This window comes from Rattus norvegicus, chromosome 4 (assembly GCF_036323735.1).
Source record: "Rattus norvegicus strain BN/NHsdMcwi chromosome 4, GRCr8, whole genome shotgun sequence".
Classification (NCBI taxonomy): Eukaryota; Metazoa; Chordata; class Mammalia; order Rodentia; family Muridae; genus Rattus; species Rattus norvegicus.
Window position 1 is genome coordinate 98440323 of NC_086022.1, and position 16182 is coordinate 98456504.

The 16182-nt window shown below is 37.8% G+C and overlaps 1 gene segment (V, D, J or C); it reads left to right on the forward strand.

Moving 5' to 3' along the window:
- The first annotated feature begins 5070 nt into the window (after positions 1-5070).
- Igkvl8 (immunoglobulin kappa variable like 8) lies at positions 5071-8424 on the forward strand. The segment is given in 2 exon segments: positions 5071-5197; positions 8102-8424. Coding segments are annotated over 2 exon segments (450 nt in total).
- The last annotated feature ends 7758 nt before the right edge of the window (positions 8425-16182 follow it).

Here is a 16182-nt window from a genome sequence, read left to right on the forward strand (position 1 = left end):
ATGATCTATTTTATGTTATTTGTGACTATTTTGAAGGATGTCATTTCCCTAATTTCTTTTTCAGCCCATTTATCCTTTGAATAGAGGAAGACTTCTGATTTGTTTCAGTTAATTTTATACTCAGTCACTTTGCTGAAGTTGTTTATCAGGCTTAGTAGTTCTCTGGTTGAACTTTTGAGGTCATTAAATATACTATCATGTCATCTGCAACAGTGATATTTTTAGTATTTCCTTTCCAATTTTATTGCTTTGACCTCCTTTTGTCATCTGATTGCTTTGGCTAGGATTTTGAGTACTATAGTGAATAAGTAGGGAGAGAGTGGGCAACTTGTCTAGGCCAGGAATTTAGTGGCATTGCTTCAAGTTTCTCCCCATTTAGTTTGATGTTGGCTACTGGTTTGCTGTATATTCCTTTCACTATGTTTAGGTATGGGCAATGAATTCCTGATCTTACTAGGACTTTTGATACGAAGGAGTGTTGAATATTGTCAAATGCTTTCTCAGCATCTAATGAGATGTTCATGTATTCTTTAGTTAGTTTACATATTGGATTATGTTGATGGATTTCCGTATATTGGCTCATCCCTGCATCCCTGGGATGAAGCCTACTTGAGGATGATAGATGACCATTTTGATGTGTTCTTGGATTGGGTTTGCGAGAATTTTATCGAGTATTTTTGCTTCTATATTCATAAGAGAAATTGGTCTGAAGTTTTGTTTCTTCTTTGGGTCTTTGTGTGTAATTGTGACTTCATAGAAGGAATTTGGGAGTGCTCTGTCTGTTTCTATTTTGTGGAATAATTTGGATAGTATTGGTATGAGGTATTCTATGAAGGTGTGATAGAAGTCTACACTAAACACATCTGGTCTTCAGCTGTTTTTGGTTTGGAGAATTTTAATAACTGCTCCTCCTTCTTTTGGAGGTACAGGGCTGTGTAAATGGTTTATCAGATCCTGATTTCACTTTGGTACCTGGTATCTGTCTGTAAAATTATCCATTTCCTCCAAATGTTCCAGATTTTTTGAATAGAGGCTTTTGTGGTAGCATTTGAGGTTTTTTTTAAAAATTTCCTCAGATTCTGTTTTTATGTTTCCCCGTTGCATTTCTCACTTCATTAATTTGCATACCCTCTCTGCCCTATGCTTATTCTGGCTAAGGGTTTATTTATCTTGTTGATTTTCTCAGAGAAACAGCTCCTGGTTTTGATGATACTTTGTATCATTATTTTTGTTTTTACTTTGATTTCATCCCTGAGTTTGATTATACTCTGCAAGTTTATTCCTCTTCGGTTTATTTGCTTATTTTTCTTTTAGAGCTTTTACGGGTGCTGTCAAGCTTCTAGAGTATGCTTTCTCAGGTTTCCTTGGAGGCACTCAGAGTTATGTGTTTTCCTCCTAGTGCTGCTTTCATTGTGTCCCTTCACAATGTGCCATCCTTTTCATTAAGTTTTAAAAAGTCTTTAAATTCTTCATTTCTTCCTTGAGCAAGTTATTATTGAGCAGTGCATTATTTAACTTCAATATGTATGTGGGTCTTCGGTCATTTTTGTTGTTATTGATGACCAGCCTTAGTCCGTGGTTAGCTGATATGATACATGGGATTATTTCAATCTTCTTGTATCTGTTGAGGCCTGTTTTGTGACCAATTATTTGGTCAGTTTTTTTACAAGGTACCATTAGATGCTGAGAAAAAGGTATATTCTTTTGTTTTAGGATGAATTCTTCTATAAATTTTGGTTAAACTCTTATGGTTCATAACTTCTGTTAGTTTCTTTGCGTCTCTCTTTAGTTTCTGCTTCCATTATCTTTCCATTGATGGGAGTGGGATGTTGAAATCTCCCACTATTATTTCATGAGACACAATATGTACTTTAAGCTTCAGGAAGGTGTCTTTTATGAATGTAGGTGCCCTTGCATTTGAAGCATAGATATTCAGGATTGAGAGTTCTTCTTGATGGATTTTTCCTCTGATGTATATGAAGTGCCTTTCTTGATGTTTTTCGATAACTTTTGATCGAAAGTTGATTTTATTCCATAGTAGAATGGCTACCCATGCTTGTTTCATGGGACTCTTTTTTCTGGAGAATTTTTTCCAGACTTTTACTTTGTGCTCATGTCTGTCCTTGACACTGAAGTATGTTTCCTTCATGTATGAAAATACTGGGTCCTCTTTATGTATGCAGTCTCTTTGTCTTGTCTTTTTGTTGGGGGAATTGAGTCATTGATGTTAAGAGATATTAGGGGATAGTGACTGTTGTTTCATGTTATTTTTGTTGTTAGAAGTAGAATTATGTTTGTGTGTCCCTCTCCTTTTGGGTTTTTTGCAAGAAGATGACTTTCTTGCTTTTTCTAGGGTATAGTCCCCCCTCTTGTGTTGGAGTTTTCCATCCCTTATCCTTTGTAGGGCTGGGTTTGTGGAAAGATATTATATAAATTTGGATTTTTCATGGAATATCTTGGTTTTTCCATCTATGTAAATTGAAAGTTTTGCTGGGTATAGTAGCCTGGACTGTTCTTTGCATTCTCTTAGGGTCTGTATGACATCTGCCCAGGATCTTCTGGGTTTCATAGTCTCTGGTGTGAAGTCTGGTATAATTCTGATAGGTCTGCCTTTATACTTTAGTTGACATTTTCTCCTTCCTGGTTTTAATATTCTTTCTTTGTTCTGTGCATTTGATGTTTTGACTATTATGTGACAGGAAGAATTCCTTTTCTGATCCAAACTATTTAGAGTTCTGTAGGCTTTTTCTATGATTCTGGACATCTCTTTAAGTTAGGGAAGTTTTCTTCTATAATTTACTGGCCCTTCCAGTTGGGAGTCTTTGCTCTCTTCTCTACCTTTCATCCTTAGGTTTGATCTTCTCCCTGTTTCCTGGATGTTTTGGGTTACATCAGGGGCTTTTTTACCTTTTACATTTTCTTTAACCATTGCGTCAATTCTTTCTATGGTATCTTTTGCCCCTGATGTTCTATCTTCTATCTATTGTATTCTGTTGGTGATGCTTTGTCTACAACTACTAGTTTCTTTCCTAGGTTATCTATCTCCAGGGTTGCCTGCCTTTGTGATATCTTTATCCTTTCTATTTCCATTTTAAAATCCTTGATGGATTTGTTCAATTCCTTCACCTGTTTTGTTGTGTTTTCCTGTAACTTGTTAAGGCATTTTTTATGCTTCCTCTTTAAGGGCTTCTATTTATCTACCTGCACTGTCCTGTATTGTTTAGGGGAGTTATTTATGTCCTTCGTAAAGTCTTCTATCATCACCATGAGATGTGATTTTAAATCCAAATCTTGCTTTGCTGGTATGTTTGGATATCCAGTATTTGCTTTGATGGGAGAACTGGGCTCTGATTATGCCAAGTAGTCTTGGATTCTGTTGCTTATGTTCCTGTGCTTGCCTCTCACCATCAGGTTTTCTCTGGTGATAGGTTGTCTCTGACAGTGGCTTGACCCTCCTGTATGTCTGTGTGTCAGCACTTATGTAGAAATGTTTTGTTACAGCTAGAACTTGGTAGAAAAAGCTGTGAGACTATTTCATCTCAGGGCACAGGCAGAAACTGGAAAGTTCCTTTTCAGTCTGCTCCTGGGATTTTGTGTCCTGATGCCTTCAGGCAGACCACTCAGAGCAGAAGATTTGGTTGTACCCCTGCTTTAAAGTGTGTCAGTGTTCCTAGTGACGGGCTTTTAGCTCTGGGTGCAGTCAGAAACTAGATGGTTCCTTTCCCTGACTTCACTAAGCTTCTCTTTGTACAGATTTTTTTTATAACCTTGTAGCTAAGGTCATTTCTGAGTTTCCCAAGATGCTTTTGACTTCATCTTCTTTAAATTCAAGAGCTGTAATGATTGTCAGAGTGATAATTTGTCTCAATGTATTACTTTTTTAAAAATTATGAAGATTTGGGGGCAGAGGAAGCAATGTTATAATTTGAATCTATAGTGTTCTCAAGTGTTCAGTTGAAAACTTAATCTTTTTTTTTTTTTTTTTGGTTCTTTTTTTCGGAGCTGGGGACCGAACCCAGGGCCTTGCGCTTCCTAGGCAAGCGCTCTACCACTGAGCTAAATCCCCAACCCCTGAAAACTTAATCTTTAATAGATTATACCATTAGGAAACACTAGCAAGTGGAAGAAAATAAGAGATTCCTTAGATCAAAAAGTAACTGCATAGTGTTTCTGATGAAAAGTTTTTTTTTTTTATTTTTCTTTTGTGATTTTCAGTTTTGTACTTGTACTTTAGTCTCTCATGGTCACTCTGTACCGTTTTCCTTCCTTTCATTCTTTAACAACGCTACTTTACTTATGTACCCTCTACTACCATGCTCTTGGTCAACTCAGAGCCAGGAGCAATGCTTTGGAGTTATGATGGTTAGACATTTGAGATTCTGTCAGAGAAAAGAACCATGTCTTCCTTTAAATTTATTTTTTAAAATTTTCTCCCTAGAAATGTTCAAAGCTGACAATCAGTGTTTTATAGCAATGAATACCTCTGAAACTCTCTCATCTTAAAGTTTTCACATTGTAACCACCTGATAACAATTTGAGAAATGTTGGAATATTAAGGAATGCCACAGGCTTAGAAAAATCAAATAAAGTGTTTTCAATTGGCTCTCTGTGGCTAAATGTCAGTGGATTCATAACTGATTAATAATATAATTTCCCAACTGTTCCCGAGTTGTTGAGTCCTGAAGGATCCAGGCAGGTTCCTCTGAGCAGAAGTGGTGGTCTTACCTCTGCTCTCAGGAGTGTCAGTACTTCTGGAGACTGGCTTTCAGCTTCAGGGACAGGCAGAAACCAGAAGGATCCTGTCTCTGACTGCTCCTAAGTTTCTGTGTCTAGAGGGGTCCAGTTGGATTCCTCTTTTTTTTTCCTTCAGAGCTGAGTTCTGAACCCAGGACCTTGGGCTTGCTAGGCAAGAGCTCTACCACTGAGCTAAATCCCCAACCCCCAGTTGGGTTCCTCTTAGGACAGGAATATGAGCAGAAGTGGTGGTCTCTTCTGAGCTCTCAGGATTTTGCAAGTCTGAGAGACCAGCTCTCTCCCCCACAGGATCTGTGTACAGAGAGTTGTGGAACCATGTCTGCTCTGGCGCAGGCAGAAACAGGAAGAATCCTGTCCCAGACTGCTCCTGAGTTCTTGCGTCCTGAGGATTCCATGCTGGTACCTCAGAGCAAAAGTGGTGGTCTTACCTGTCTTTTCTCAGGTGTGCCAGAGCTCCTGGAATTTGGCTTTCAGCTATGGGCACAGGGGGAGACCAGAAGGATCCTGTCCCTGTCTGCTTCTATTTTCTTGTGTCCAGAGGGTTCTATGCAGGTTCTTCTTGGGCCAGGATTGTGAGCAGAAGTGCTTGTCTCCTCTGAGCTCTCAGGATTTTCCACACTTCTGAGAGTCTAGCTCTCTCCACCATAGGATCTGGGTATGGGGTGCCCATTGTGAGACTTAGAGAAAGAATTGAAGGATCTGAAGGGGTTTGCCATCCCGTCAGAACGACAATATCAAGTAAAATGAGTTACCAGCTACTAAACCACCATCCAAAGAGTACACATGGACATACCTATGGCTCCAGCTGCATATGTAGCAGAGGTTAGCCTTTTTGGGCACCAATGGGAGGAGAAGCCCTTGGTTCTGCCAAGGTTCAACCCTTCAGTGTAGTGGAATTTAAAGGCAGGGAGGGTGTAAGTAGTGGGTGGTTGGTTGGGGGCACACCCTCATAGATGAAAGGGGTGGGGAATTGGATAAGTGGTTTATGGACAGGAAGCCAGGAAAAGGGGATAACATTTGAAATGTAAGTAAAAAATCCAATAAAAAGATACAACTGCCTTACAGTTCTAGATGTAAACCATCTCCTGAATTAACCTCAAGGATAATGACATCTGTGGGTTTCATCTAGACTCCAGAAACCAGAGTCTAATGCTAGCACTATTCTCAGAAACCATCTTAGCCTGACCAATGAGCACTATCCCCCAAATTTTTTTCACTGTAACAAACTCTCTGTATACCTCAACTATCTCTCTGCCTAGTAGAAAAAACACATGTGCCATATATTTCAGAATATTCATGTCATCTCAAACTCATAACTATACCTGAAAAGTTCTTTTGACATGTAAATTTCAATTTAAACCTTCTAGAGCCTAGACTTGGATAGTTATAAGAAAGAAAGACTCAGTGAGGTTCATTATTCCCAAAAAATTAGCTTGTATTCTCTCCTCAAAACATGACCTTTTAAAAATCTGTTTTATTAATCAACTCAATGTGTTTTATAATCACAAACCTCAACAAGTACAGGTATTTACTCAATACGTGTGAGGTAGAGTATCATAAGAAGTTGTTGAATAATTTTAGAAGGTATCAATGCTCACTATTTTAGCTTCAGTGCATACTTTCCTAGGCAGGTATAATCTAATACAAAATTATTTAGCACTGAATGCAATCTAAGGCCCGTTTGTAAAGGAAAGTTGAATGTTTGTGGAATTCCTTTCATATTTGCCCATATCATTAAAGGAGCTGTGTAAAAATTCAGATCCCAGATGCCCTGCAAACTATTGATTCATGTGTTTTTGGTTTAGAAGAGCTGTAGCCCTCCTCTTATGATGAACTGTGAGTGTTCTGTGTGAATCTTCCTAAGATTTTGGTGGTATCATGTGAGAACTCAGACATGTTTTCCAAGCCTCAAAAATCAAAGAGAGAGTCAGGTAGAGTTATTAGATATCCGCAGGACAAAGACAGAGACAGAGAAGGCAGCATTATTATTAACCCATCCAAAAGCTGATGCATGACACTCCTGAGGGTGATGGTGTTTTTCATATTGAAGGAGTTGCCTTAGGACTAGGTATTTGTTCTCATATATCATTCAAGTCCAGGCCCCTGGAAAACCAGCTCATTCAGACTCATGCTGCAACATTGTAGGACCTTTCAGTTAGTTTCTGCAAGACCCCAAGGATTCCCTGACTTGAGGACAAAGTATTGAAAAATGAGTACATTGTATTTCTCCTGATTACAAATAAAGTTGGATGGTCAAGACAAAGACAGATGTGTGATCTGTGATCCTCAAATATCTGTGTTATAAGAATGCACAAACATTTCTGCATAGTAGCTTGTTTGGAGACTTTGATTCACAAACAGACAAGGTGCTGCCAGAATCAGGATAATACCTCCAATTACTGCTAAAGAACAAAATGTGAAAATAGCAGTATTTTCCATTATAGTACTCAATTGTATCATCATCAGTCAACCCTTTATGTTGACAGACCATGAGACATAACGAAAAGTGGTAGAAAAATATGGAGAATCCCAAACTGAGTAAAAATTGTGCCCATTTAGTTTATAAGGATGAATGTATCTACATGTTCACATAAAGTCAGATCTTCCAGTGACTCAGATTGCTAGGAACAAGGTGTTATATGTACATGTACTATGTTTTTAGTATCATTGGACTGTACTTTGCAAAGTTAAAACTGTAAAATCGCAGTGAGTATAGTTATGACAAATTGTCCTACTAACTTTAAGTAATGACTACTCCAAACACTTCACATGGGGAACACATACTATTTTTTAGTTCATTTTAATTATTTGAGTGAGCTAACAATCTAATAGTTTCTTCTCTGTTGTTTATTCCTTGACAGCAGGATATAGTTTTACATTACAGTAGTTAATCTTTGAAATGTATTATTCAATATAGAGACTAACTACATTACAAATGTCATTCGTAAGTTTAAATACTTGAGAAAAAAATTCATTCTCTGGAGACATACATGTGGTTTGACCTCAGGCATCTGGGGACCCTGGGCTTGTGCTAAGTGCTGAGATGAATAAGCCTTTGAGCTGTACTCAGCACTACCTGGTTCCCAATGATTTGCATACAGTCACTGCACAGTCTTGGGAACTTCTTCATATACCAGTCACACATATACTGTGCAATTGTCATTGCAGTCAGAACTCAGAATGGACATGAGGGTCCATGCTCAGTTTCTTGGGTTATTGTTGCTCTGGTTTGCAGATAAAATGAACAAAAATGGGAATTTCACTGAATAGTGTTGACTGTTATTTGGGTGATGTCATCGTTTATAATGCTTAACTATGTGGGTATTCCTTATGTCTGTACTCCTAGGTGCCAGATGCGACATCCAGTTGACCCAGTCTCCATCCTCCATGTCTGCATCTCTGGGAGACAGAGTCAGTCTTACTTGCCAGTCAAGCCAGGGCATTGGAAATTATTTAAGCTGGTACCAGCATAAACCAGGGAAACCTCCTAAGCCTATGATTTATTATGCAACCAACTTGGCAGATGGGGTCCCATCAAGATTCAGTGGCAGTAGGTCTGGGTCAGATTATTCTCTCACCATCAGCAGCCTGGAGTCTGAAGATACAGCAATCTATTACTGTCTACAGTATGATGAGTACCCTTCCACAGTGATACAAGTCATAACATAAACCCCAAAGAAGCAGAAGTGAGAGGCTTCCTTGCTCCATCTGCTTCTGTTCACATATCAGCCACTCTAAGCATTTCTCAGATGTCACAAGTAAAGTCTGACAACATACCTAAAAGGAAATACTTGAGAAAGTCCATTACTGAAAGACTGGGGAATTTGGACTTGCTAATTAAATCATTATCAGTGTGTGCATACCATGTGTGCTTTCCTGTTATTGGGTTATCTCACTCAGGAAGATTTTTCTAGTTCAAATCCACTTGCCAATGAATTTTCATGAAGTCATTGTTTTTGATAGCTGAGTAGTAATTCATTGAATAGATGTACCACATTTTCTGTATCCATCTCTGTTGAAGGAGATCTTGGTTATTTCCAACTCCTGGCTATTATAAATAAGGCTTCTAGTGGAGGATGTATCTTTGTTGTACGTTGGAACATCTTTTGGGTATATGCCCAGGAGAGGTATAGCTGGGTCCTCAGTTAGTGCAATGTCCAATTTTCTGAGGCACCTCCAGACTGATTTCCACAGTGGTTGTACCACTTTGCAATCCCTCCAGCAATGGAGGAGTGTTCTTCTTTTTTCATATCCTCACCAGCATCTGTTGTCACCTGAAATTTTTATCTTAACCATTCTGACTTGTGTGAGGTGGAATCTCAGTGTTGTTTTGATTTGCATTTGCCTGATGACTAAAAATTTTGAGCATTTCTTTAGGTACTTCTCAGCCATTCATTATTCCATGGTTGGGAATTCTTTGTTCAGCTCAGTACTCCATTTTTAATTGGGTCATTTAGCTTTCTGGAGCCTAACTTCTTGAGTTCTTTTTATATTTTGGATATTTGCCTTCTTTCAGATGAAGGATTGGTAAAGATCTTTTCCCAATCTTTTGTTTGCCATTTTGTCCAAATGACAATGTCCTTTGCCTTACAGAAGCTTTGCAATTTTATGAGGTCCCATTTGTAGATTCTTGATCTTAGAGCATAAGCCATGTGTTTTGTTGAGGAAAATTTCCCCATTGCTCATGTCATTGAGACACATCCTCACTTTTTCTTCTATTAGTTTGAGCTTATCATGTTTGATTTGGGAGTCCTTGCTCCATTTGTACTTAAGTTTTATACAGGGCAATGAGAATGATTCGATTGGCATTCTTCTACATGCTAACGTTTTGTTGAACCAGACCATTTTTGGAAAGCCTGTCTTTTTTCCATTGGATGGTTTTAGCTTCTTTGTGAAATATCAAGTGACCATAGATGTGTGGGTTCATTTCTGGGTCTTCAATTCCATTCCACTGATGTACCTGCATGTTTCTGCAGTTGATCTTAGCCAAAAGGCTGAGAGGCAATTACCTGCCTGTCTCTGTATCAATACCATACAGTTTTTGTCACTATTTCTCTGTAATACTGCTTGAGGTCAAGGATGGTGATTCCCTGAGAAGTTCTATAATTGTTGAGTATAGTTTTCATTATCCTGGGTTTTTTGGTAATCCAAATGAATTTGCAAATTTCTCTTTCTAACCCTATGAAGAATTGAGTTGGATTTTGATGGACATTGCATTAAATCTATAGATTCTTTTCAAAAAATGGCCATTTTTACTATATTATTCCTGCCAATCCATGAGCATGGGTGGTCTTCCCATCTTCTGAGGTCTTCTTCAACTTCTTTCTTCAGAGCCTTGAAGTATTTTTCATACATATCTTTCACTTGCTTGGTTAGAGTCACACCGAGGTATTTCATGTTACTTGTGATTATTGTGAATGGTGTCATTTCCCTAATTTCTTTCTCACCCTGTTTATCCTTTGAGTAGAGGAAGGCTACTGATTTGTTTGAGTTAATTTTATATCCAGTAACTTTGCTGAAGTTTTTTTTACCAAGGCTTAGTAGTTCTCTTTTGGAACTTTTAGGGTCACTTAAGTATACTTTCATATTATCTGCAAATGGTGATATTTTGTGTTCTTCCTTTCCATTGTGTATACGTTTGACCTTCTTTTATGTTCTACGTGTTCTTGCTAGGGCTTCAAATACTATATTGAATAAGCAGCAAGATTGTGCGTAGCCTTGTTTTAGTGGGATTGCTTCAAATTTTCTCCATTTATTTTATTGCTAGCTTTCTGTTTGCTGTATATTGCTCTTACTATTTTTAGGTATGCACCTTCAATTCTTGATTTTTCCAGGACGTTTATCATGAAGGAGTGTTGAATTTTGTCAAATGCTTCCAAAGTATCTAATGAAATGATGCTATTTTTTCCTTTGTCTTTGTTTATATAGTGAATTACATTGATGGATTTCCTTATATTGAACCATCCTTCCATCCCTGGGATGAAGCTTATTTGATCGTGATGGATGATTGTTTTGATGTTGTCTTGGATTCAGTTTGTGAGTAGAAGTGGCAGTCTCCCATGAAGTTACAGCATTTTCCTCACTTCTGGGACTTCAGCTTTCTCACCCATGGCATTTGGGTGCAGGGAGCTGTGGAACTGGTTTAGTTCAGTCGTCCTGTATTTCTTTTATGGAATTATTTATGTCCTTTTTAAAGACCTTTATCATCATCATGAGATGTGATTTTAAATCCAAATCTTTCCTTTCTTGTGTGGTTGGATATGCAGTAGTTTTTTGGTAGAAGAAATGGGCTCTGATGATGCCAAGTAATCTTGGTTTCTATTGCTTAAGTTCTTATTCTTGCCTCTTGCCATCTGTTTATCTGTAGTGTTAGATTTTCTTGCTGTCTCTCTTAGTGGCTTGTCCCTCCTGCAAGGTTGTGTGTCAGCACTCCTGGAGACTGGCTTTCTTCAAGCAGGATCTGGGTAGAGAGAGCTGTGACACAGGGTCATCACAAGATGCAGGCAGAAATAAGAAGGATCCTGTCCCAGACTCCAACATGGTCCTTGTGTCCAGAGCTCCAGTTGGGTTTCTTTTGGGCCAGGATTTTTGCAGGAGTGGTGCTCTCACCTCTCCTGTCAGGTTTCTTAGCACTTCATAGAGTCCTGCTTTCTTTCCCCTTTGGATTTTTGTCCAGAGAGCTGTAGACCGAGTCAGCTCTGTGCACAGGTGGAAACTGGATGGATCCTTCTTCCTAACCTTCACACTTTGGCCTTAGTTAGCAATAATGCTTCACCACTATGAGATGTCCCAGGGAGCAGTACAAATTCACAAGTCACATCTTTAAGAACTGAGGATATAGACTACCCTGTATCTAAACATGAGTGACCCTGGTTTGGGAAGACGGATAGAAGTTATCACTCTTTCCATGCTCTTGCCCTGTAACAGCCATATGTACTTGTATAGTAACAGAACAAAGAAATTTATCACCTGAGCATTTTAATGCATTGGTAGAAACATTGATATGACAATTTTTTTGCTATACGACATCTATAGAATCACTATTTATATCAGTCTATAAAATGTGAAATATCACAAACTAGAAATGAAGTTAATTAGGAGTGGTGATGTGGCACACCTCATATTATCCTATTATGACTACTTTCTTTCATTTAAATCTCTCACTCATCTCCTGTTAGGAGATGTTAAAAATATAACATTTCTGAAATGCAAAAATATAAAGGAAGAAACAAAGGCCAAAGATGAATAGAGAGGAGATTATTTTGAAAGAATTTATTTGTGTATGATTACTTATGATCAAAAGACACTGTATCAATTTTTAAAGATTTAATAATAAAAGCAAAACAGAAGATAACATCGGTCTTCTCCTTAGTATTAATATTTAGATTCTCACCTACCCAGATAATAGGAATGTAATAGAAGTAATGAATTTACGAGTTGCCATTCAGGTGTGTCTTCTCTCCTAGATTTGTGGATAGAATCGTCTTCTTCAGGTGATGTTGCTTTTGGAATGTGTGGGATCTGAAAGAATATGACTGAATTGAACTGTATAACCCTGGGGACATATTTCCGAGGAATGATTCTGTCCTCACTCTCTGGTTCACTCACTTTCTTGCCTCCTGTCTATCAAGACAGGGTCAGGAACTTTGTGCAAATACAGACTCACTGTCACATGATTCTGGTTTTTCAGAAATGGAGAAAGCAACACATTTGGGGTCTTGAAGGCCTCTTACAAGACCTCATAGAAATGTATTTGAGGTTAGTCAGTACATGGCATCTTGGATATCTATGTAGGTACATTCTGAAGGCAATGCCTTGATTTCTGATGATGATGCAAAGCATACACCAGATCTAGGAAGAAATAGATGCCAAGAACCTAGGATATATTTGTAAAGAGTAGGCTAAATATGATGCCACCGCAAGATAGACTACTTGGCTATAGAGAACAAAGTTATGGATTTATGGCTTCCAAAGCTTGTGTGATTTCCTGTCAACCTCTTCATTCTCTGCAAGATAGCTATGGTGCCTCATGATATAATCTTTACACCGTTTAGTTATGGCCTTGCTTTTGTTCAGTTGTTGCTTTGGATGTTTTATATGTTCTTCTAAAATGAGAATGCTCACCATGTTCTATTGTTTGTTGGAAATTTATTATGCATTTTCAGCTTTTCTTATTTTGTTCCTTTTTGAGACATGATCTCTATAACAGGCTAAATTTACACAGAATATCTTTCTTAATATATGTCACAAATTCTACCATTATAAATATTTAATACAGTAATCATCTTGTCACAAATTCTACTGTTACAGATATTTAATATATTAATCACCTTCTTTTTACAGATTTTATATTATGTTATAGTTAAACTCATTTCTTTAATCTCCAGGGGGTTTATGATGCCACTTTGGAAAATGCAGGATCTTTAAGTATGGACAGAGTGATAAATTGTCTCTATGTATTTTTCATTTTAAGACCATTTGGGTGCTAGAGAAATAATGTTATAGTTTGAACCTACACTGTTTCCCTGAGTGCCTCGGTTGAAATCTCAAGCCTTAGTACATTGTACCATTAAGAAGTGCAAGCAACTGAGAGATTTCCTGTAGTTAGAAAGAAAAGGTAACTGCAAGTGTCTCTGAATAAAAGTTTTTTGTTTTGTTCTTTTGTTTTTTGCTTTTGTTCCTAACACTTGGCCTAAAGTGCTAAGTCACTCTATCTCTTTCATTCTTTGAACCAAGCTTCTCTACTTCATGTTTCCTCTACTGGCAGGTGAAATCACCACTTTCACATGAACAATGGGCGCTCTCTCTCACAGTTCTCTTTTCCATTATAACAACAACTCTGTATACTCAACTCCCTCTCTCCCTGTAAGAAAAACATATGTGAGTATATTGATTTTGCCAATATATTTCAGAATTTCTATATCATCTTAAACTTTTAATTCAACTACTCCTAGAAGGGCATTTTGGCATGTCAATTTTAATTTTGAGGTTTTAAGCCTAGACTTGGATAGTTATAGGAAGGTACTGTGAAGCCCATTATTCCTCTACTAGTAGCCATTATCATTTCCTCAAAATCTGGCCTTTTAGAAATCTGGAAAAAAAACCAGAAGGCATATTTATTAAGCAACTGATTATGAACACACACAAATCTTAAGGTGTACAGTGTTTATTCAAGTTTTATGAGTTGGTTGAATGTTTTTCAAAGGTAGCAATGCTGAGTACTGAACCATCAACACATACTTTCATATGAAGTTATAATCCAAACCCCAAATCATTTGTAACTTAACCTGATTTACGGTGAAGGAAAGTTGAATGTTTCTGGAATTCCCATCATATTTTCACTTATCACTAAAGGAGATGTGGTAAGAATTCACATCCCAGATGCCCTGCACAGTAATCATTTACTTGCCATTTGAAATTGGGAGAAACTGTCATTCTCTTATTATCCTGAATATCTTCCTCAGATCCTGGGCCTATGATGTAAGAATGTAGAAAGGTCTTTCAAGCCTCAAAGATCATAGAGAGATCCAGATACAGCTGTTAAATATCAGAAGAAAGACAGTGCAGTGAAAAGATGGAGAATACACCATTTCTATTTATCCATCCAAAAGCTGCTGTGGGATACTTCTGATAGGAATGGTGCTCTGTGTACTGAAGAAGCTGCAGTATGACTAGGTGTACCAACCCATCCCACAAGTCCAGCTACTGGAAAATTAGTGGGTTCCAGATTAATCTCATACTGTCATGTCTTTCATTCCCTTGATTCAGGACAAAGATACTATGAATAAAAGGTTTTACTTGACCTGATGATGAATAAGACTGAATGGTCAAGACAAAGATAGTGATGTGTCATCTGTGGTATTCAAATATATGTGTTAGGAGGGTGCACTAACCTTTCTGCATCTTAGCTTGTTTGGCGACTATGACGCACATGGAGATAGTGAGGCTGTTACTTGAATCAGGATAATTTCTCCAGTTACTGCTCAAGAAAGAAAGTTGAAAATATCATTAGTAAGTCACAGCAGAGCCATGTATTGAGTAGCTCTGTTTTCTGTTATGATACTCAAGTCTGTCATCACTGGTCAAATATTTGTATTGAGGAATCTTTGGAAAAATAGCAAATAGCAGAAAAGATCAAAATATATAAGATCCAAAACTGAGCAAAAGGTATACCCATTAAGTCTGCAGGCATGAAAGAACCTCTGTCTTCGTATGGAGTTGAACTTCAGGTGATGCAGTTTTTGATATCAGGGTGTTTTCTATGCACTTACAGCGTATTTCCTCTCAAACTGTTGTTAACAAGATTAAAGCTATAAAATCTTACATTTAATTCATTAAGAATGTATTTGATAAATTACCATTTTAATTTAAAGCAATGCCTACCCCAAACTGCCAAACACTTCACAAGGGAAACACATCCTATTTTTTTTAACCAACCATAATTATTTGAGTGCGTTAAAGATCTAGTAGTTTCGTCTCTGTTGTGTATTTTCTGACTGCTAGATACTCTTCTCAATAACCCCAGTATATCTTTAAAATATATTATATAAAATAGAGCTTACAAACATTAGAAAAGCCATATATAATTTTAAATCATTGAATAGAAATGCAATTCTCTCTGTCTCTTTCTCTCGCTGTCTCTGTCTCTGTCTCTCTCTGTCTATATCTATAACTCTACCTATATCTATCTATCTATCTATCTATCTATCTATCTATCTATCTATCTATCTATCTATCTATATACAGTCTGACTTTGGGCATCCTGGGACCCTGGGCTTATGCTATGTTCTGAGATGACTGTAATGACTGCTGTAATGACGGCTAAATGGTTCCCAATTATTTGCTTATACTCATTGCACAGCTTTAGGGACTTCAATATAGTGCCAGTATGATTGCATGCAGGATCAGCCTGGACATGAGGCCCCTTGCTCAGTTTCTTGGGTTCATGTTCTTCTGGTTTCCAGGTAAAATAAAATTGAACAGCGAATTCACTGTAATACAGGCATTTGGGAAATGTCTCTTTTTCATCACGCTTAACTATGTGCATATTTGATTTGTCTCCACTCCTAGGTGCAGCATATGACATCCAGATGACCTCCATCCTCCATGTCTGCATCTCTGGAAGACAGAGTGACTGACTATTACTTTCTGGGCAAGCACTAGCAGTAATTAAAATTGTTCCAGCAAAAATCAGGGAAATATCCTAAGCACCTGATGTATCTTGCAATCAGTTTGGCAGATGGGTCCCATCAAGATTCAGTGGCAGTCTACCTTGGTCAGATTATTCTCTCACCACCCACAGTCTGGAGTCTGAAGGTATGGCAATCTACTATTGTCTACAGTATAAAGAGTTTCCTTTCACAGTGATACAAATCATTACATAAATCCCCATGGAAGCAGAAGTGAGAGGCTAAGCTGTCCCAGGTG